This window comes from Eucyclogobius newberryi, unplaced genomic scaffold (assembly GCF_026437365.1).
Source record: "Eucyclogobius newberryi isolate DKJ021-1_F unplaced genomic scaffold, fEucNew1.0.hap1 SCAF_2, whole genome shotgun sequence".
Lineage (NCBI taxonomy): Eukaryota > Metazoa > Chordata > Actinopteri > Gobiiformes > Gobiidae > Eucyclogobius > Eucyclogobius newberryi.
The window spans coordinates 30,107,362-30,127,909 of NW_027315834.1; the positions used below are offsets into that span (position 1 = coordinate 30,107,362).

Here is a 20,548-nt window from a genome sequence, read left to right on the forward strand (position 1 = left end):
GGATACCAGCCGCCATAAATCCCCAAAGAAGAAGACTAACTCCAGCCTTATGCCTCTTCTTACAAGACTACTTCAATTTATTTATATAGATGAATTGTGAAAATTTATATTCACCCTGAAAATATTGACATTATACAAACTACAAATATGAACCACGTCAAATATGTCATGAGTTTGCACGAGGAAGAATATTGCAGTCAGAACATGGCAGCTGGAAATGGACGTTTATCAGTAGAATTTGCCCTGGCGTCATCGCTCTCGAGTCTGTTTTATTTACAGCTATGGTTTTATTTTGAAAAGACTTACCGGAAGTTTAATGCAATCCTTTTCCCGTCACTTGACGTTGCTCCAGTCGTCAGCCGGAGCTCGAACAGTGATATTCAACTCTTGTCGTGTCATTTTATCTCACTATCACTTATAAGTAATCCTATTTTTCATCTTTGTCGCTGTCGGCAGGTGAGTTTAATCATTTTTTGTATGATATAATACGACATGACGCACTTATGCTTCAGACACTTCTGGTAATGCTCCGTTCTGGTTAACTTTCGAGTCTTTCGCTGAGTCCTAGACACGTTCTCCTAGGGATCAAAGCGAAAATGAAAATATATTGAATAATTTGTATATTATTTTAAATGTACAGCTTTGTTTTACTAATCATTTTAACTGGGAACTGTCATGACTCATGTAGGTGTGCCACAGTTTGTTTTCATACTGCAAAGTGCTCATTTCAATTATGGCCTCGGTAAATTGAAGTGTAAACGAAGTATTTTGGCTCTTTTAATCATTGCTTAGTCATATTGATTTACCTGATGGTGTGTATTTTTCAGATTATTGCCTATTTGTGTTTGGACAAGCAAATAAACATGGAGAGCATCATTGTGCAACATTTCAAGGTTCCAGACAACCTTTACACAGTTGTCAATTATGAATTACAACGACATCCTTTTATAAAAATCTATTTGAAGATCAATATTGGCTAAAGTGTTGTTGGCTGTTGTTTGATCAGCCCTTTAGGTAGCCACAAAATAAGACAAACAGCTCCGTCCTGTGTCTTTAAGTTGATGTTGGAAAGTCCAGTTGTCTTGTTTTCTGAACACTTTAGTCATGTGATTGACTGATGAGGCTACTGCCTCTGCATAGTGAAAGCCTGAGTCATCCAAGACTTAACTTAAGGTTTAAGTTAAAATACATTTAACACACATTTGAACTGAATTGAGATCTAATCATTTCAAATCGTCAGTGATCAACCCGACACTTTTGAATCGAGAGGTCTGACAGTGAGTAATCCTCTGGTCAGTCAAAGCCACTGTGTGGTTGTGTTGGACTCATAAACACTTTATAACACCTGCTACCTTTATAATCCATGTAAATAATACCTCCTGTTCCACAGCTTTTCGCTGCCAGTTTTGATCGTTCTGAGCTTGTTGTATATATATTGTATTTAAATTACTTTTTTTTCTACATATTATTATTATTATTATTATTATTTTTATTATTATCATACATCTGATTGGAATTATTTAATCTTAAATATAATAATAATTACTTTATAAAGCACATTTCATATGACAAACAGACTCAACCTGCTACTGCAATAAAAGGGTTAAAACATCCAATAATACATGTTTAAAATTGAGTTAAGGACAAAAAATGTAATCAAATCTTGTGAGAATAAAATGTTTTAAGTCATGTTATAAACACAGCATTAGTATCAGCAATTTTTTATGGTAGTAGAGCCACATCGAGACTGAATTAACAAGCCAACAGTTCTTGATTAGATAAACGGAAAGGTGTAAAAACATGTCAGAGATTTAATACGAGGCCATGTAAAGATTTAAAAACAAGTAACGACATTTTAAAATTAATTATTTCTTTAACAGGCAACCAGTGAAGTGAAAATAAAATGGTTAATACCTTGGATAAATAGTTTGATTATTTTTTATTTTTGTATCTGTTATGTTTATGAGCATAACATTAAAAGTGAAGAGCCATACATTTTAGTTTGTATTAAAAGAAATACGTATTTGTTGTTAGTCAGGGGAAAAAAGTGTAATAATTTTAGGAAACGGGTTGTGATATATTATTTTTGCCATATTCAGCCTCCTCTCTAGTCTCGTATTTAAGAAATAAAATGCTTTGTAATTGAATGTTTAACATGCTTTCTGTTTGGTCGCCCGCTGCAGAATGGCGTCAGACGGTCCAGTGATGAACGGAGACATAGCCCTGTCCCCGGGTCAGACAGGAGCTCTGGAGGACACACTCCGGCAGATGAACATCCTCATACAAGAGAACAGAGACCTGAAGGGTAGATGCAAAACACCCGCTGCACAAACACTCAAACCTAAACGCTTCAACACAGTTACTTGGATGATTTGATTGTGAAATAAGTAAAATAATATTAAGGCATCATTTAAAATCCGTTTACAGTTGACTTCATCTGACAACTGCTACTTGCTTTTGGTCCTGTTTTAATTTGCTAACGTTCTTTAACCTACCATAGAAGTGACTTAATATTAACACAATTAGTTGGGTGCTGAAAATTAATGCGAAAACATAACAGAAGTAGGAAAGTACAAAAACATTCAGTTTACAATTCACTTAAAGTCAGAGCTTCTCAAAGTGGGGGGCGCTGCACAGAAAGTCGTCTCTGTGTGACGGCCGTGGACCCGCTGTGGTGAAAGTGATCCACAGTGAGGAGAAGTGAGGTGTGTGTGTCTTCTCCTTGAAACGCCGCAGCAGTGAAGCACTGATTCTGTGGAGGGCGTGGAGACTTATTTTTAATCTCCCAAAGGGGGGAAAAGTTTGAGAAACTCTTATTCAAGTGTTCGACATATTGAATCTTTCCTGTTGTTTTTCAGAGGCTTTACAAAAGGCCAATACGTCAATGAAGGAGCGTTTCGAGGGTCTTGCTGCCTGGAAAGAGAAACAGAAAGAGGAGAGGGACTTCCTGGAGTCCAAACTGGGTGAAGCCAAAAACCTGGTGGAGAGTTTGACAGCAGAAAACCAGGAACTTCGAAAGAAATTGGAGAACCAGGGAGGAGACGCACAGGTACGAGTCGAGGGCAAACGGCCGGTGGGAGGATCAGCTCATGAACATTAGTGTTGACATTTGCTGGTTGGAGCTTCATCGTTCTCCAATAGATCATATATTCTAGGGTGTCGGTTTTGTTTGTCCAGGGCTCGGAGGCAGAGGGTCTCCGTGCGCTGGTGGCTCGTCTTCGGGCGGAGAAGAACGACCTGGTGGCTCTGAACTCAGAGCTGCAGCTGAAGGCCGACCACGGCTCCAACGACGACTCCTTCATCGAGATCATCAAAGTCACTGTGAGGATTCATTCCACTATAACTATCATATCCCTCATTTAATCTAAAAAAAAAAAAAAAAAAAATCAAATTATGAGCTGAAACCAACAGATCATAATTTGAGACATCGTTTTATAGTGATGTTTTTGTAGCTCTGTGTTTAAAATCGCTCTGCCCTTTGCCCGGACCACACAACAAATGGGAACATGTGTGGCTAAAACTTTGGAACTCATTGGAATATAATTTAAAAACATCACCTAATCTCTATATTTAAGAAACAGTTTAAAGCGATAACAATCAAATCATATGAATTAAATAATTAAAATGAAAAAAGACTCAACCATTGAAGTGTTGCATGTTGTAAATGTAAGTGTAAGTGTAAGTTGTCCAAACAAAAAAAACTGCTTTAACAGTCTAGTTTGCTAGTGTGTCATCTTTTCGTTTTATGCCATATCGTACACGCTTTCCCGCTTTTTGTCGACGCATCTTCAACCATAACTCCACTAACGAATCTAACAAATTGAACATGTTGTGTTGTCAGGACGGCGGAGCAAATGGGCTGAGCAAAGTGTGCGGGGCGGAGCATGTGAAGGGGCCCCGCTGTCCCGCCGTCAACCTGAGCATGAGCACCTCCCGGCTGGACAGCGAGGAGGTGACCGTGAGTCAGCTGCTGCAGTCTCTGAGGGACGAGACGCAGAGGGCGGAGAGGCTGCAGGAGAAGCTGATGCAGTCGGAGATCAAGTATGACAGAAAACACGAGCATCTCCAGTCTGTTCTTCCTCTGGTTTAACTTGTGTGCATTAGATCAGTGTTTTACATCCAGGAATACAGGCAAGAGGTTTGATTACAGATTGAATTGAGTTATATTTGAATGTAATTTTACTCTGTGGTGAATTTTACCTCACTATCACAAGGAAAAATAATGGTAATATTTGACAGTATGCTATAAAGAAGATTTGTTTGTCTATTTAACACTCACAAGTACAGAAGTGTGGGTGTTCTTGGAGTACAAGACAAAGCTTGATACTCGAGACAAGAAAGTTTGAGAACAAGCTACGCTCTGGGGCCTGTTCACCTTGTGAATCTTAATTAGACTTTCTGTTTGATTAAAGGTTAAATAGTACCAACATGTTCTTTTTCGTTTTGCCAGTTTGGTCACTGCAGTCCTTTGCACTTGGATTATATTTCTCATCATTGTTTAATAGCTTGTCGGAGATGCTGCTTGAGATTCTTTTTGCATCATTGTCTTTTACAGCTGCAACAAACTCTACAACAAGCTGAGAGAGCTGGAGAGCAGAAAGGCCGACGTGGAACAGTCCACACAGACCGCGGAGCCAGATGAGACCAAGCAACAGGCCACCAAGGTGTTTGTTCACTCATTTAATGACAATAATGGACCTAAAGTCGACTCAAGCATATGTCATTACACTTCCACATTGTCATTGCATTCAATCTGGTCCAGTTTCTTCCCCTTTTCTATCCTCGCCTCTCCGAAATGTGTCACCACTTTGAGCTGGATCCACTTTATAACTTATTCTTGGTGTATTTAGGCGGCGTCTGAGGTGGAGAACCTGAAGTCTCAGGTGATGACTCTGTACAAAGACCTGCAGCAGGCGCAGAGCAAACTGGATGAGGCTGAAGGAATGAAGAAAAACCTCACTGACAGGTAGGCCCTCCAGTATGTTCTAGATGTGGGTTGCTATGGGTTACCTTTTGTTGAAACTGTTCAATCAACTACAATTAACTGTAATTGAATCCATCACTCGCTGCACTGTTCATTTTCTGCACAACATCTGTAAATTCAACTGTACATTTAGTCTATTTTTACTTTATTTCATCCTAGATTAAAAAAAATCTTTTTGATTTTATATAAGATACGATAAGCCTTTATTTGTCCCACAATAGGGGAATTCCAGTGTTGCAACACAAAGTAGGCACATAAGTAAACAATAAAAAACAGATAACTTATAAAAACACTCTTATAGAAAAACTCTCTAATACTCTACTAAAAATACTAAACTACTATACTTAAGTACTAAAAAACTCTATAATATATATATATAGGTTGTTTTATCATTGTTCATTGTTTTATATTGCACCGAATCACCAAAGCAAGTTCCTATTTTTGTGATTATGTTCATTAGCAATGGAAATAAACCTTTTCTGATTCGGATTATTTGGATTGTGACAAAAAATCTGATTTTTTTATTTATATTAGTTTTGAAAGCTTTGTTTTGGGCACAGTAAACCCCAAATATTTTTCTTTAGCTCCTGTCTCAACATAATCCGACTGAAGACGTCTTAAACGATCTCCGCTATGCATCACGTGTCTGCACTTGCGTCTATAAATGTAAAATAAGTCAATGACAGTGACGGTTATATTTCCCGCCTCTCTTCTGTGCAGGTACCGCGAGGTGGAGCAGGACGTGGCCACTCTGAGAGCTCAGCTGGTGGACAGACAAACGGTCCAGGCTGAAAACGACCGGCTGAAGCTGCAGCTGGACAGCATGCAAGCGCAGAGCCTGGTGGAGCAGAGGAAGGTTGGAGAGGAGAAGTAAGTTCCAACGTGAATACTACTCTATTTATGTGTAATGCCACTGCAAATATTATCAGGTGCAAGTGTCTTTCTTCACGTACACATCATAACATTCATATTAAAATGGCAAACTTCTTTCTATTCTTTTCAAGGAATAATTTTGCCCAGTTGAAAGACGCGTACACCAAGTTGTTTGAAGATTACAATGAGATTAAGGAGGAGAGGAAAAGGCGAGAGGTAATTTATACTTTTAATTATGTCGTGATACTAAAATTGCAAATGGCCCATTATCAGTTTAGCATTACAACTATATTTATCAAGAGAAAGCAAAGATCAGACATGGCAGCAGTGGCAAAATGAACAAAAATAACTGTGCGACTGTTGATTCGATGAACTCTGGCTTTGTTGAACGTCCACGGACTGATGTAAACGTGTGTTCTTTGTGTTCCGCAGTCCCAGTCGGTGCAGAAGGAGGTGGTCCTGGATCTCGAGGTGAGACTGGGTGCTGCTGAGGAGGCTTTAGTCGCAAAGCAGGAGCGAATCGATGAAATGAAACAGGAACTCTACGCAAAAGAGAAGGAGCTGGAGACCATCGGCTTATTCAAGATGCAGGTTTGTGCAAAATCAGTTACATTATAATATTATCGTCAATAAAAAAAAGTCACATTTGGCCCTAATTTTGACTCGCACTGAACCTATCATTTCCAATTTGGTGATGCGTTCAGGCCGAGGTGTACTCGTCAGACTTCCATGCAGAGCGCACAGCCAGAGAAAAGATCCACGAGGAGAAGGAGCGCCTAGCTGCTCAGCTGGAGTTTGTGAAAAAGCAAAACAGTCAGCTTCACGACGAGATGGAGTCACTGGGACGGTAACTATTTTTCTATTCTCGCTCGGTGTCGTCCAAAAAAATCTGATGTTTTACGCCGTTTGTGTCCTTTTTGTTTGTAGACATTCACTAAATGAGATGCAGAGGAGACACGGAGGGAATCAACCCTCGTTAGTTGGAAGAGGTTTGTCAAAGAACTTCAGCTTTTACAGAATTAATTATGAATAAACGACAAAATAAAACTGCTGTTCCAGAAATGAAGCCAACTCCGAAAAAGCCTGGCTCTTTGTTGTTTCAGTTCCAAAAAATACACAAATCCAAGTCTGTCACTGAGAACTAAGTAAAGTAATTTGGCAAAACGTGAGTGCAAACTGAAATCTCCTCAAATGATGAACAACACGGGGTCTAAAGCATGAATCCCTCAAACGTACATCTCAGTGACGGCTTGGGATGAGAAAACATTGCAGTATGGTTGATTTAGCATTGTCCTTTTTGCTTTTTGTTTGCCAGGAGCGGAGTGGCAGGAGAGAAACATCCCAGAACACGCTTGTCCCAAATGTAACGAGATCTTACCCGACCTGGACACGCTTCAGATCCACATCATGGACTGCATCAACTGAACTCAGCCAAGACTCAACTATATGCACCTTATTCCTCAGTCTTCCTCTGCTCAAGCCTGTAGCTCCTTTTATCGACTGTTGTGTAGAAATTCTATTTAAAAATCTCATGTTTAGTGTGGTCACGAATCTGCTGTTGTTGTTTTATACATATTCATGTAAAAGGTGGTGATCGACAAATCAAATAAACTTTATTTTAGTTGTAATGTAATTGTTTTAACAAGATTTATGTGTGGTACGTGCTGTGGTTTCTCTACAATACACCACACTGCGCATATTTCTTGTTTTTAACTTGACATTTAAATCGCTGCCAATTAAAAACAACCTTACAATCTACATTACTAACGAAGATGGTGTTTAGAACTGGCTCGTTAGTTTGATGCTATAATACATGAATATACTGGTGAAAGAAGGTTTATGCATTCATATTCAAGCACTTCAAAAATAATAATTTTGTTTTTGACCTTGATTTTTTTTGCTTTAGGCAGTAAAGTTTAGTTTTTGGTCTTAATGATATCAAGTGCAGACTGGACTATTGGTGAGTTAGGAGTTTATGATTTATTGCCGACCATTGAATTATTGTATTGAAGGTACGTGTTCTGTTGATGAGGAAAATAAATGGAGGTATTTCTGAATCAAATATTCCTTGTTTATTTAGAACAGTATTTGCATTAACGAGTTACGTTATTACGCAGTCACTACTAGTTCAAGAAGATATTTTAGAAACATGTTTTTTGGACAGTTTCACAGGTCACATTTCTTGTCTGATTTCACCATTCAAGGTTCTTTTTGTTGTAATTTTGTATGATTCTGTATTACTTTTGGTGTTCTACGGTCTTTTAATTGTGGGAATTATTTTGATTTCACACAACACAACTCGTAAAATAGATTACACTTGTTCAGTCGGCACAGTTAACTTTTTATACTTCAGATTATTCATATATTTTATTTGGATGTGCAGAACCTTTGAACAGATTTATTCCAAATTGAGCCTTAGATAGAAAAACATTTGATTTTTAATTTTATTCCGGCAGAGCGCTGGCCACCTTGCTTCAAAGTGACAACACGCGGGGTCCTTCATTTAGCGCCAGATTCTTCCCGGATTCTCGCTCAACTTTAGCTCGGATTTTAAAGTGTGATTAAAAACATGACATAAAACCATTTGCACCGGACATTACGATAACTAGACGAGCAGGTTCACACGACTGTCAGAACAACATCGATCTGTTTTTATGGTAAGGTCTTACTTATGTTTACTGGGTCTTTATCATGGTTATATCTCGTCAAATGTATGGATACATTCAGCCCTCTGCATTTGCAAACATCTCTGTCTAACTCACAAATTGAACGTGTTTCTAAAGGGTCACAGTTGTGGTTTTGATCATTGGAATAAACTCGTGCTGCTGCATTGTGAATGTTTTTTTATTTTATTTTTGTTTGGCACACATAAGTTGTTATTGGTAATAATCAGGAGGAAACATTAAAACTATCCATGTAAAACACTTATGAATATGTAATTTATATATTCTCTATGGCCCTTTAGCATTGGAAGACTTTTATGAAAGAAGACTAGAAATTAATGCTCCAAGAACCTTCATGTTACCTGCTCGTGTTGATATCTTCTAATCTATTGGTATATATTTAATTGCCTTTACTATAGAGTTTTTTTCTTAAACGTCAAGTATATTCTTGCTCAGTGCCACTCTTCTGTAGAAATGACTCCAGCAGCTGCTTTGTGTATGTTTAACTCTTTCTTCATTGAAGCTTTGTTGCCTTGTATTTTATAATGCAGCTTCCTGGCTCTGGTGCAAATGTCAGGCTTTGTTGTACTAAATAATCAATTCCTAATTCAACCACTTTTTCCAAACTGTAACATATTATGAAATGGTTAAACCTTGAGTTTTGTTTTTTGCCAATCTTCCCAAAACATAATTGTCTGTTCTTGTTGTAGGTGTTTTGACAACATCAATTTAAAAAAGAAAAGATGGACAGTAAGTATTTCATCACAAAACTATAACTTATGATCTTAAATGGTTCTAGTATGTTAACACATTTGTTTTTCTCAGGTGAAGATGATCTGGACATTTTGACGGCTCTTTTAGAGGAAAGTGAAGGAGTGGAACAGGGGCAAAACCAGGCAGATGAACTGGATGACCTTTTTGATGGCGAAAGTGATGAAGAGGAATATAAAGAGGGTCCTGAGAAAACGGAGGACAAGCTGTCTGAGCTGTTTGGAGATGTGGAGGACATCGAGACGGAGGAGAAAAACAAAGGAGAGGTTTCAGAGAGTCTCGACCAGTCCAGAGAGGATTTACAAGGTTTGTAATACAAGGCCAACTGATGATTGTTAAAGGGGTTCTTGGTACTGTGCTACAAAAGACAAGATAATAAAACTACACATGTGTCTTATACTCATTGTTATTTGTCTGTTTGTTTTGTTTTCAGGTGAGCTGAAGAGGATGCAGGAACAGATGAAGAAATTACAACAGCAGCTGGAAAAGAGCCAGGGCGGTTCTGCCAAATCTCTTTCTTCCCCTAAACTTCCATCACAACAGAAAATCTCGAAACCAAACTCATCCAAAGTAGCTCCAAAACCGAAGGCCAAAGCACCACAAGGTAAGAATATAGCTTTTTTATGAATGGTTTAATCCTTTTTTTTTTTAATTCTTTTGCTGTGCCTCTAGATATTATTGCTATTTTTCTTTTTTGTCAGAGAATACATCCACTTCAGTGAGGAATGTTCAGGAGTCCTCTGACTTTACCGTGCAGCTCAATAATGCAGACTCCTTCAAACGAAAACCAAGAGTCGCTCACCAAACGAAAACCAGCACATCACCAGGTACATAATGTAGTGACTGGCCATGTCTTATTTGGAATGGGCTTGTATGATGATATGGTTTATAGTCGAGACCTGCAACGGGCTTGATTTCCTGCAGGACCTGACTCAAATACAACAATATAATGTTATTTTATTGTTGTATTTTCAGAGAGCAGAGGTCCACTGATGGAGATAAAGATGGGCAGTTCTTTTCAGCCTGTGGAGACTTCAGCCCCCAATCCTCTGCGCTCTCCTTCATTCAATACCAGACCTGGATCTGGATCTGGATCTGGATCTGGATCTGGACCAGGTTCAGGGACCTCAGGGGGAGCAACCAGACCCTCTTCTCTCCCAGCTCTGCCCAAAGATGTGGCTGTTGAGAAATACTCTGGTCTTAGACTAAGGTGAGAAAATCCTCCTAAATCTGAAATTTATCAATGAGAACGTCACCAGAGAGTTACTGTCTTTCATGTCTCCTTTCAATTACATTAAAAGAATGTAATGTAAAAATTATGTTTATGATTATGTTCAGCAAGCTGTAGTTTTAGTTTTCTCTTGTCAGAGGATGCTGTTGATGATACAGAAGTATGCGAGTTAGGACTGACTAAAAGTGTTGTTCATCACTAAATGAAATTATCTATTGCAATTATGTGGATTTACAGTAAATACATAAAAATGTAAATTGTAAATTTTGATGTAATGCTGTGTTAACTTGCTTTTCTTCTAGTGACTCTAGTTCTCATCATACTTGATATTAAAGTGTCTTGTGTTGTTTGTAGAAAGCCGCGCGTGTCCTCCAGTGAGATGGACCGTAAGATGGCCGACCGGCGCTTGGTCCGATTGTCCCAGGTCCCGGAGCGTTTGACCCGCGACAAACTGGAGGAGAGCGACTGGGTCACGTTTGGTGTAGTGGTCAGTAAAGCCACGCCACAGAGCAGCAGCAGCGTGAGTGTTTTTATAAGCTATAAGCAAATCTATTCTAATATTAATCCTGTTTTAACTTCCTTTTTGTTGTGTGCATTGATATACATCAATTTTGAAGTTACAAAGAGTGTATATATCCTGTATCTATATTATATACATACATTTCTGCAGCCATAAAACAAATCTACATGTTTTTTGTCTTTGTAAAAGTATGAATTGTTTCTCTTTAGGGTAAAACGTTCAGCATCTGGAAGCTGAGCGACCTTCATAACCTGGAGGTGTTTGTGTCGCTGCTGTTGTTTGGTGAGGTCCATAAAGAACACTGGAAAACTGAGCCAGGGACTGTGATCGGCCTCCTCAATCCAAACCCTATGAAACAGAAGGACGGATACGACGGGGTACCATAGATTCCTTTATTTTTTTATTTTTTTTTTACTATTTAAAAGATTAGAGAGAGTATTGAAATCACATCAAGCTAAATCCTCTGCCATCGTGTGCTCCTTTAATTAATCTTAAAGCAAATCCAGGTTCAACAAATTAGTTCTTTTGATTTTTACTCTAGTCTAAAGTATGTCTGATATTCATAGTTTATTTAGCTGATTTATGATTTGAATTTTGTTGATTTGTTTTTTCGTTGTGTTTTTAGGTGAGTCTGACAGTGGACCACCATCAGAAGGTGCTGTTGATGGGTGACGCTCAGGACTTTGGGACGTGCAAAGGAGTGAAGAAGAATGGAGAGCCCTGCTCACAGATTGTCAATTTAGTACGTCCTGAACATTTTCTCAATATTTCACACTTTAAAAATATATATAACATCTGATTTGAAACGTACAACTGTGTTTTCACAGGCTGAAAGTCAATAATTGGGCTATGCAAAACACTTTGATTCCAACAAAATCTAGTTTTGATGGAAAAATTAGGACATCCCCATTTTTGTTTCTTTTTCATTAACAAACTGTGCAAATATGTTGTGCAGTAAACGATTTGCTTGCTGTGTCTAATTATTTTCGTAACTATTTATGGTTTTATTACTTACGTTGTGTTGACTAAACAATGCAGATATTTTTAGGTTTATTTTGGGACCTTGTGTATTACGCTTGACTGATATCTGCAAAGACCCTGCACTAACATTTTTACATTTTTGCATGTATTCTGTTCAGTACGAGTGCCAGTTTTGCCAGTACCACATCAAAGCCCAGTACAAGAAGATGAGCTCAAAGAGAGCTGACCTGCAGTCATCGTATTCGGGAAAAGCTCCAAATAAATTCAAAGGGAAAGGAGCAAATCTGAGAGAGAAACTGTGTCAGGACGGGTTTTACTACGGAGGAGTGTCGTCTGCCGCCTGCGCTGCCTCAATGTGAGTCTTCAGATACATTTAGAGTTAGTGTTGTACATCATTATTTTGTTTTACTCTGTATATTGTTCAATGCAGTCATAAATTGTGTTTGTATGATTTCAGTGGAGCCAAATCAAACAAACTTGGACAGAAAACTCTGGACAAACTCTTTGTGAAAGGATCAGCGCAGCACGTGTCTCAGGCTAAAAGACTTGGTAGGTTTTACACAAGACAGGATCGCACCGTTTAAAGAATGTAGCAGGAATATTGAAATGACAATACATGAAAAATATACAATTAAATGTTATGTTCTAGCCATGCAGTCTGGGAATGTTGCCGGATGCTCGGATGAGTTCAAAAGTCTGATGTCGGCCCCGACTCCTGGAGCACTGCAGCTGAAGAAACATCTGACTCACAACCCAACGGGTATCTCACCTAAACTTCTTCTTTCGTTCTATACTGTAATCAGCCACAGACATAAGGGATTTGGTGGTTTGAAACTTCCCTACCGTATTCAGTATAAAACTACATTAACGGTTAAATAACTAACTTTCAGTGTTTCAGGGAAAATGTATAGTAACTTCTATTTTGTTGCTTTTATGCTTGTATTGTGCTATACATTTTTAGTGAAAGGGTTTATTCAGGCCAGTGAGAGCATACTGTACTAGTTTATACATTTAGGGCAGTAATGGAGTAAGAGTAATACCTGTTATACCAATTATTATATTGTCCTGCTTGTGATTAGACTATGTTGGAGGCGTCACTGTAGTCTATTTATTCTTGACTTATCTCTTATTCATCCACAGTTGTTAAAACCACAGAGGGCACTCCAGTCCAATCCATCACCGCCTCAGACCTTTTAAAACAGCAGAAACAAATGCAGCGCGACCTCCTCACCGCCCGCAGACACCGAAACGCACTGCTGTCCCCAAAACCGGGCTCTGAGGTTCCCAAGTCCACCCAGAGTCCAGCGACACCCTCCACATCCTCGGCTCCTGCTCTGGGACGGGGCTTTTCAGAGGGGGATGACATACTGTTTTTTGACAACAGTCCTCCGTCCGCTCCGGCACAGACCGGCCCGGGTTTGTCTGCTTCTAAAATGGCCGCCATGAAGAAGCTGAGGGCCAAAGGGATGGGCCTGGAAAAAGAAGATCCAAACGCAGTGAAGAGGAAAAGAGGCAGCAGCACTGAGATCAGCACAAGAGTGGAGAAGAACCGCACGTCGCCAAAAGGTTTGTTCATAGATTTGTTGGTTTTGGTTATTTGCCTACTGTGTATATTATCATTCTTATGTGGGCCTAAAGTGGTGTGCCCAAAGGTGGTGTGCCCAAAGGTGGTGTGCCCAAAGGTGGTGTGCCCAAAGGTGGTGTGCCCAAAGGTGGTGTGCCCAAAGGTGGCGGCCCTAAAAAAGGTGGCGGCCCTAAAAAAGGTGGCGGCCCTAAAGGTGGCGGGCCTAAACGGGACTAATTCATGACTTTACAGTTAGATTTAACTGCCTTTTTAAGCACAGTTAATAGATTCAGGAACCTATATTTTGTGTTTTTAAAATGAATAAAGATGCAGAAGGACGCTGCCACGCTGGGGTTAGAGCTAACGGCAAATCGATGGCATCGAGGAAAACCAAAGAGGAGATTTCTAAATGTAGTGAAAGAGAAGAAGATCCAGCAATGCGGAGACTCAAATGATCCGCAAAGTGTCTGGAGCCCCCATTAGAAAAAAAATTAATAATAAATTTAAAATTAAAACGCGGTGTATTCAAGAATGAATTATTGTGTCTAAGCTGCATTTTAATGGCGTGTGTTTTTTCCCCAGGTGGATCGAGTAACGAGGAGGAGGAGCCAGCACAGAAAAAGCTCAAAGAACAACAGGAATATGTCCAGTCAGAGCAATTTCAGAAGATCCTCAACGCTAAATCCAGACACAACGCCGTACTACAAGCTGTATGTCATAACTTAAGAATGAAAAATACACAACATGCTATACAAACATGTATCCCATACTGTATGCTGTATAAATGAACTTAACTACTGTATTTCAGGCGGAGTACCAGCTGCAAGAGAGGTACTTTGATGTTCTGGTGAAGAAGGAACAGATGGAGGACAAAATGAAGGGCATCAGAGAAATGAAGTGTCGAGCGGTCTCTTGTAAAAAGGTAGGATTGTCTAAAGTGATATAAAGAGCTTAGGAACAATTTAGATATAAATATACATATTTTATATTTGAAAAAATCTAACAGAACAATTTGATATCCATTTCTAAATCAAAATTTCTTTTTTTTAGATTCTAACCTCTAAACTACTTTTTTTAACAATCTTTTGAATATAAAGAAATAATATTAATAGTGTCCTGTAATTGTGTTTTTAGAGGTTGAAACTACCTCAATAGAAATCATAATGTCACATGTTTTTCTTTCTCTAGTGCAAGTACACATATTTCAAGCCGGCCGATCGCTGCGTGGCAGAAAACCATGATCTGAAATGGCACGAGGCGCTGAAACGTTTCTTCAAATGTCCCTGTGGTCAGAGGGCCATTGCTCTGGACCGGCTGCCCAACAAAAACTGCAGGTAAAACCACTCTGTTCATCCTCGTTTTCATTCAGTTTACACGTTTATTCTATTATTCTATACATTTACTGTAAAACACAGTGGAACAAGCCCCGCCCCCAACCCTAGAACCCACTGTTCTCTCGATCTACATGATTAATTTATAATGTTGTTGTTTACAATGTGCAAAGACATTATCCAAGTGTCTTCGAGATTTCCTTTAAGTCAGTTTGCTTACAAATGTTACTAGCCCTTTTAAATGCAATAGACCATCAAACATATTTTTTAATTGTGTTGCGAGTGGTAATTTAACAAGATAATAGTATAAGAGGTTTTTTACAAGAGTTTTACAAGAGCTTTTCTATTAGAGTGGGTTTTGTTATATTCACATCTGATCATCATTAATTACTTAAATGGTTCGTCCTAAATCTACTGCATTTGGCTTCTCTAAGTTGCCATTACAACATACAAATTAAAGAATAAACATTGTTTTTATTGTTTTATTATTTCCTATTCTTGCTAAATTCATATTGCTGTGTATGAAATCTTGTGCCTTTGGTACTGTATTCCAGAATGTGAATAATGTTGTTTAAGTCTTATTCCTTATCTTTCAGCAACTGTGGCCTCTTCAAATGGGAGCGCGACGGGATGTTCAAGGTAAACCATTACACTCTTTTTAATCATCATATAAAACATAGTAGAAAAAGCTTCAGTTGTAGTCATCTGGACTCAGTTTGAAAAAATAGACGTTTCGACTCTCATCCAAGAGTCATTGTCAATAACAGAATTAATATGACGTTGGGAGGAGCCTAAGGCTCCTCCCAATGGGCGGGTCTTACCACAGAACAGTATTAATATCGGAGTTCTCGACCTAAATTCTTTTATTGACAATGACTCTTGGATGAGAGTCGAAACGTCTATTTTTTCAAACTGAGTCCAGATGACTACAACTGAAGCTTTTTCTACTATGGAACACGCCTGGACGAATGAGGGATTACACCGACATCATATAAAACAGTACATTTAAACACATTTATCTAAACGTGATTTCAAGTTCAATTCTATTTCATGTCCTGTAATGTGGACAACTTTTCCCCCACATTTTATTTATTTATTATGAATTGTGCATTTAATCAATTAATTTTGGCACAATAAATCCTCCACTGATGTCGACCATGCTTGTCCTTAGTAAATTAATGAAAACATTTTTAAAAAGTGAAAAAAATAAAGAAAGAAAAGTATGGTATTATTAAAAACGACAACAAAAAACAACACTACAATATTAAATAACTGTTTTTCCATGGATTTACAGGAGAAAACTGGTCCTAAAATTGGTGGAGAGCTACTTTTGCCTCGAGGAGAAGAACATGGAAAGTTCCTCAACAGCAAGTGATGACTTTTAACTTATACTGTCTTATTTCAACGTGGAAGCAACTGGGATTTTTAAAGATGAATTTGTCTAATTTGCAATAATTATGGTTTTAAACAAATTATTTTTTGTTATTGTTTTAAGTAGGTTTTATTGTCTGTACAATATTAGGCACGGTTTTGATTAAAGTAACTGAAAGACATTTTATTGTACAATGTTTTATTGCCGCCTTGTGTGTTGTCTTGTGTGTGACAATGAACGATAACACCACACAAGTGAAACCATTCTACTGCTCCGGTCATTTGTAGCTTTTAATAAATAGTATTAGTCATTTGAACTAAAATATAAGACAGTTTAGTAGCATAAAGGTTTAGTGGTTAGGGTGCATTCACACTTCACAACTATTAAAACATTAAAATTGTGACTAAACCTGGAACAATAAAAGGCCAGAACAAATCCAGGGCTAGAAAAGGACCCAACCAAGTTTACTTTAGGATTAAACTGGGCTCAAACCAAGACCAGAGTATTATAAATGTATATATTAAAGGTCCCATAACATGCAAAATCGACTTTTCAGAGCTTTTAACCTTCTTACATTGCTATTTGTGCTTCATATATGTACCCAGAGTGTTTTTTTGATTGATTCCCGCAGTTTTTAGCTATATTACAGACTATCTCCTTTCCTCGAATCTCAAAACTGACGGGGGTGTTCACAGGACCGCGTCATCATCCCCCCCTCCCCCCTCTCCACCCCCCTGCCGCCTCACTGCCCCCTTCCCCCCGGCTCCGCTGGCTCCAGGCTCGTCTCCCCATACAAGCCCCGGAGTTTTTCTGCTTCGATTTACGACGAAACACGGCTCAAAGAGGCCCAAAACTTCATTAATGATATCGCACTCTTTACTATTATCACAATGGTGACGGTTTATGTGGCAGTTGATGCAGCAACCGGGAAAATAAACGGAGAGAAGTTCTATCCGATACCGAAAAACCAGGAAATAAGAGCGCGATGGACATAAGACTTTTATTTATTTATATATATATATATATATATATATATATATATATATATATATATATATTATATCTCACGCTGTAGAATAAACACCAGATTTATTTAGTCTCAAAGTAGTGTTGATCTGAAGTTCTATCGTTTCTCACTCAGTCGCGCGGAGCTTACAGCACACAGCTGTTGGGCACACACTACGTCACGTGTGGGCGGGGCACACACGCGCTCTGAGACTACGTCACGGGTTGGGCGGGGGAGCCAGATCGCTCTTCGCAAAGGTGGGGGCGAATATCAAACCAAGCCGTCTGCATTTCCGGGTTGGTGAGGGGGTCCAAGGTCTGGGTGATATTTCTTAACTATTATGTTAAGGGTGTTACACAACACTTATTATTATCAAATATACACTTAGGATAGACTACGACACGTGAAAAAAGCATGTTATGGCACCTTTAACATACCAACTATAGACTAGACTAAGATCCCTTTATATAAATGGCTTTCAAGTAATTTCAATAGTAAATCAGTATTCAAGGACAGAGGAGGCACAAACTATACTCTAAAACTTTAAACAGTCCTGGTTGACACTAGCAGATGTGCCGTACCACTTTCACTTCATTTGTGATCATTATTTGTCTCTGGTCTGTCCCACAAAGCTCTACTGTTCAACTTCTGCCAGTTTTCAGTCTAAATTTCCATTGCAGATCTCCTCTCAGCGTGATGACTTTTGCAGCCCACTTCACGTTCCCTTTTTTCCTTTGTGAATAGTCTAAATACCAAAGGGTTTCTGGGGAAAAGAAAAACGCCTTTGCTGATTTTGTTTAGAAAGAATGTTCATTTTCTTTAATAAATGCATGGTGTTTACAAAGTATGGAATTTACATGAATAATACAGTGCAGGCATGCAAAACAAACACAAACAATGGACTATACAATGGGCATTTACAATAGATAAATGTAGCAACTTCTAATATATTTTAGATATTATGTTTTGAAGTTGAGTTTGACCATTATGCTCAGTGAAACCAGCGGTTACGAGAGTAAATTCCGTCATAGTGAAACTCTCGAAACTGTTCATTCACTTCCCGAGTTCTCTCCAGTTGTTCTGTGGAGATGAATAGTCAATTAAAAAAAATATAATATTGAATATATTATATTATATATTTAAGAAAGTGAGGTTCAATAATTTCATTCAGCACAGATCCATCCTCAAGTAAAAGTATGGGTAAAATGTAAGTAAACACATTTCGAGAAGTGTTTAAAGCATGAAATGTAGTGATCTTGATAAAGAATAGCGCAGAAAGGAAGCAAATGAAACTGAATGTATCTGTTCTTTCTAGAAACCTCACCATCTCTGTCTTCCTCCAAATAGTTTTCGTGCTCATCCCTTTGCTCCTCGTTGTACTCTCTTCGTCTCTCGCTGTTGGCAATGTGCACCTTTTGCTCAGCTGCACCAACATATGGAAAAGTATTATACATCAAAGACCATAAAGCATCATCCAGACACATGCAAACCTGTCCTATAGTTTTACATATGGAAGTGACTCAAAATGCATTCCAACCAAATTCACAGCCGCTCCAAATGTGACTTTTCAAATGTAACTTTCCAATTTGGGTTTTATACACACACTCATGGTAGCTGTAATGGTTTTTGTTTTGTTTTAATGTACAACAAAATTTGCTCTTCTGACTTTAAGATTCAAAGTTGTTTGTCATTTGTGGCCAGGGATCAAATCTAAAAGAAATATTGCTTGTGTTTGCAGTTAAACATGTGTTTAGCTGCTTGGCTAGTGTTGAGACCGTTTCATGTAGCGCCATTATGTCCTGGACCTGTGAGTTATTGTTGTTTTTAATAAATATGTTTGCTAAAGTTCAAATCAACCAGACTGGGGGGGAGGAGCTACTAGAATTAAATAGGATTTTAGATTTTGGAGAAATTTGTGACAGTTGAAAATAAACAAAATCTCTGCATGCCTTTTTATATATTATTTTCAGATCGGATTTAGTTTTGTTTGGTTGCTATTGGTTGTCATTGTCCGAAACAAAAATGGAAATGAGACTTTCTCCAGTGTGTCCCGTGACTCCTGCTGCTTCTGTTTTCACTGAGAGAAAAGTCAAACTACTGTCAAACACACCTGCTTTAACTTTCCACTGGCCTGTCCCATTAAACCCTATTCACCATTTTCACACAGAGCAGTATGAATAACACCACATTCAAACAGGAATTATCGGCTGGATCTACACAATGTCTCAAAAATAATACAAATAAATCATAATAACAATCACCATCATGAGTCCACCACCTGCTTCTCTTCATTGACACTTTATTACTTTGCCTGGCGTGTGTCACAGTTTGGCATTAAACGGCTCAATAATGCAGATTTTATTATCATTCATTGTTTTGGTAGCTAAAATATATCATGAAAGCAACAACATCTCCATGGAGACGAGCAGGTGTCTCCTCAGGAAAAGTCTCACTGTGCACTTTGAGTGAGTGCATTTGAGCACTCACCGATGCGCTCTGTGTAGGTTGACCGACGGCTACGGCGTTTGAAAAAGTTTGAAGCGTCTGATTCGGCCATAAACACCTTCCGCCCCGCCCCTAGAGGTCAGAGGTGAAAGGGCAAAGGTCACATGTGAAGGGTAGAGATCATCATATGTATGTTAACTGTGATGTTACCTGTCGGTGTGTCTGTTTTTGCGTCACTGTCCACCGCTGCACTCTCGGCTACAAAGGAAACTGATGAGAAAAACTGCATTATAAAACGTTTCTAGTCTTGAATTGAACATTATTTAATCCAAGCAGAAATTAGTTTTTTTTAGAAAATAAGTTATAAGATAAATATATTGAGGTCCTAAATCAACCAAGACACAACAAAATTAGCACTTTTCTAGTTATTAAAATAAAATAAAACTGTGAAAGGACCAGGATCAGGCCAGGACCATTGACATAGCAAGAAAGAAAATAGTCCTTAAAATTGCATATGGCCACCATATGGCCATAAAAGGAGAGAACTGTGCTCACATTAACATTGATTTTAATCTTTATGTTCAGTAAAGACATGTTTTTTTATGTTAATGTGTTGTTCAAATTTCAGACATACCTCTAAGTGCTCCAGCAGGCAGGTCAAAGTCACATCAGCCACTCAAAGAGATTGAAATACAATACTCACTTGACAAAACGATGAAGCTCGTCAATAAAGATGCTACAAAAGCTTTTGTCCAAATCATCTTGAGAAACACAAGCAACGACTGCACCGAATAAATAAAAAAAGGA

At 38.5% G+C, this 20,548-nt stretch overlaps 3 protein-coding genes across 3 annotated transcripts; 2 read left to right on the forward strand and 1 right to left on the reverse strand.

Moving 5' to 3' along the window:
- The first annotated feature begins 350 nt into the window (after nucleotides 1-350).
- optn (optineurin) lies at nucleotides 351-7,714 on the forward strand. Its single transcript, XM_072454973.1, has 13 exons — nucleotides 351-456; nucleotides 2,184-2,305; nucleotides 2,859-3,049; nucleotides 3,178-3,321; nucleotides 3,842-4,041; nucleotides 4,556-4,664; nucleotides 4,851-4,966; nucleotides 5,705-5,854; nucleotides 5,989-6,073; nucleotides 6,290-6,448; nucleotides 6,562-6,704; nucleotides 6,785-6,846; nucleotides 7,173-7,714. The coding sequence occupies exons 2-13, from the start codon at nucleotides 2,185-2,187 to the stop codon at nucleotides 7,280-7,282; spliced, it is 1,590 nt and encodes a 529-aa protein (XP_072311074.1). The 5' UTR covers nucleotides 351-456; nucleotide 2,184; the 3' UTR covers nucleotides 7,283-7,714.
- Nucleotides 7,715-9,263: 1,549 nt separating this feature from the next.
- mcm10 (minichromosome maintenance 10 replication initiation factor) lies at nucleotides 9,264-16,364 on the forward strand. Its single transcript, XM_072455209.1, has 17 exons — nucleotides 9,264-9,270; nucleotides 9,346-9,597; nucleotides 9,725-9,895; nucleotides 9,993-10,118; nucleotides 10,267-10,501; nucleotides 10,877-11,042; nucleotides 11,252-11,419; nucleotides 11,668-11,784; nucleotides 12,182-12,378; nucleotides 12,481-12,572; nucleotides 12,673-12,783; nucleotides 13,164-13,589; nucleotides 14,170-14,297; nucleotides 14,396-14,509; nucleotides 14,776-14,921; nucleotides 15,515-15,557; nucleotides 16,213-16,364. Exons 1-17 carry the CDS (start codon nucleotides 9,264-9,266, stop codon nucleotides 16,291-16,293), a joined length of 2,580 nt encoding a protein of 859 aa, XP_072311310.1. The 3' UTR covers nucleotides 16,294-16,364.
- Nucleotides 16,365-17,892: 1,528 nt separating this feature from the next.
- Nucleotides 17,893-20,542, reverse strand: ucmaa (upper zone of growth plate and cartilage matrix associated a). Its single transcript, XM_072453844.1, has 5 exons — nucleotides 20,445-20,542; nucleotides 19,952-20,011; nucleotides 19,784-19,873; nucleotides 18,621-18,719; nucleotides 17,893-18,376 (listed from the first exon to the last, which is right to left on the reverse strand). Exons 1-5 carry the CDS (start codon nucleotides 20,500-20,502, stop codon nucleotides 18,288-18,290), a joined length of 396 nt encoding a protein of 131 aa, XP_072309945.1. The 5' UTR covers nucleotides 20,503-20,542; the 3' UTR covers nucleotides 17,893-18,287.
- Between the last annotated feature and the right edge of the window lie 6 nt (nucleotides 20,543-20,548).

Bases quoted from the DNA above. Each gene is read 5' to 3' on its own strand.
- ucmaa (XM_072453844.1), bottom strand. From the start codon at position 20,502: ATGATTTGGACAAAAGCTTTTGTAGCATCTTTATTGACGAGCTTCATC. The intron at 19,874-19,951 runs GTAACATCACAG...TCTGACCTCTAG, and splicing joins AAAAACAGACACACCGACAG to GGGCGGGGCGGAAGGTGTTT. The intron at 18,377-18,620 runs GTGAGGTTTCTA...TCATCTCCACAG, and splicing joins TTTGGAGGAAGACAGAGATG to AACAACTGGAGAGAACTCGG.
- optn (XM_072454973.1), top strand. From the start codon at position 2,185: ATGGCGTCAGACGGTCCAGTGATGAACGGAGACATAGCCCTGTCCCCG. The intron at 2,306-2,858 runs GTAGATGCAAAA...GTTGTTTTTCAG, and splicing joins AGAGAACAGAGACCTGAAGG to AGGCTTTACAAAAGGCCAAT. The intron at 3,322-3,841 runs GTGAGGATTCAT...TTGTGTTGTCAG, and splicing joins TCGAGATCATCAAAGTCACT to GACGGCGGAGCAAATGGGCT.
- mcm10 (XM_072455209.1), top strand. The intron at 9,598-9,724 runs GTTTGTAATACA...TTTTGTTTTCAG, and splicing joins GTCCAGAGAGGATTTACAAG to GTGAGCTGAAGAGGATGCAG. The intron at 10,119-10,266 runs GTACATAATGTA...TTGTATTTTCAG, and splicing joins GAAAACCAGCACATCACCAG to AGAGCAGAGGTCCACTGATG.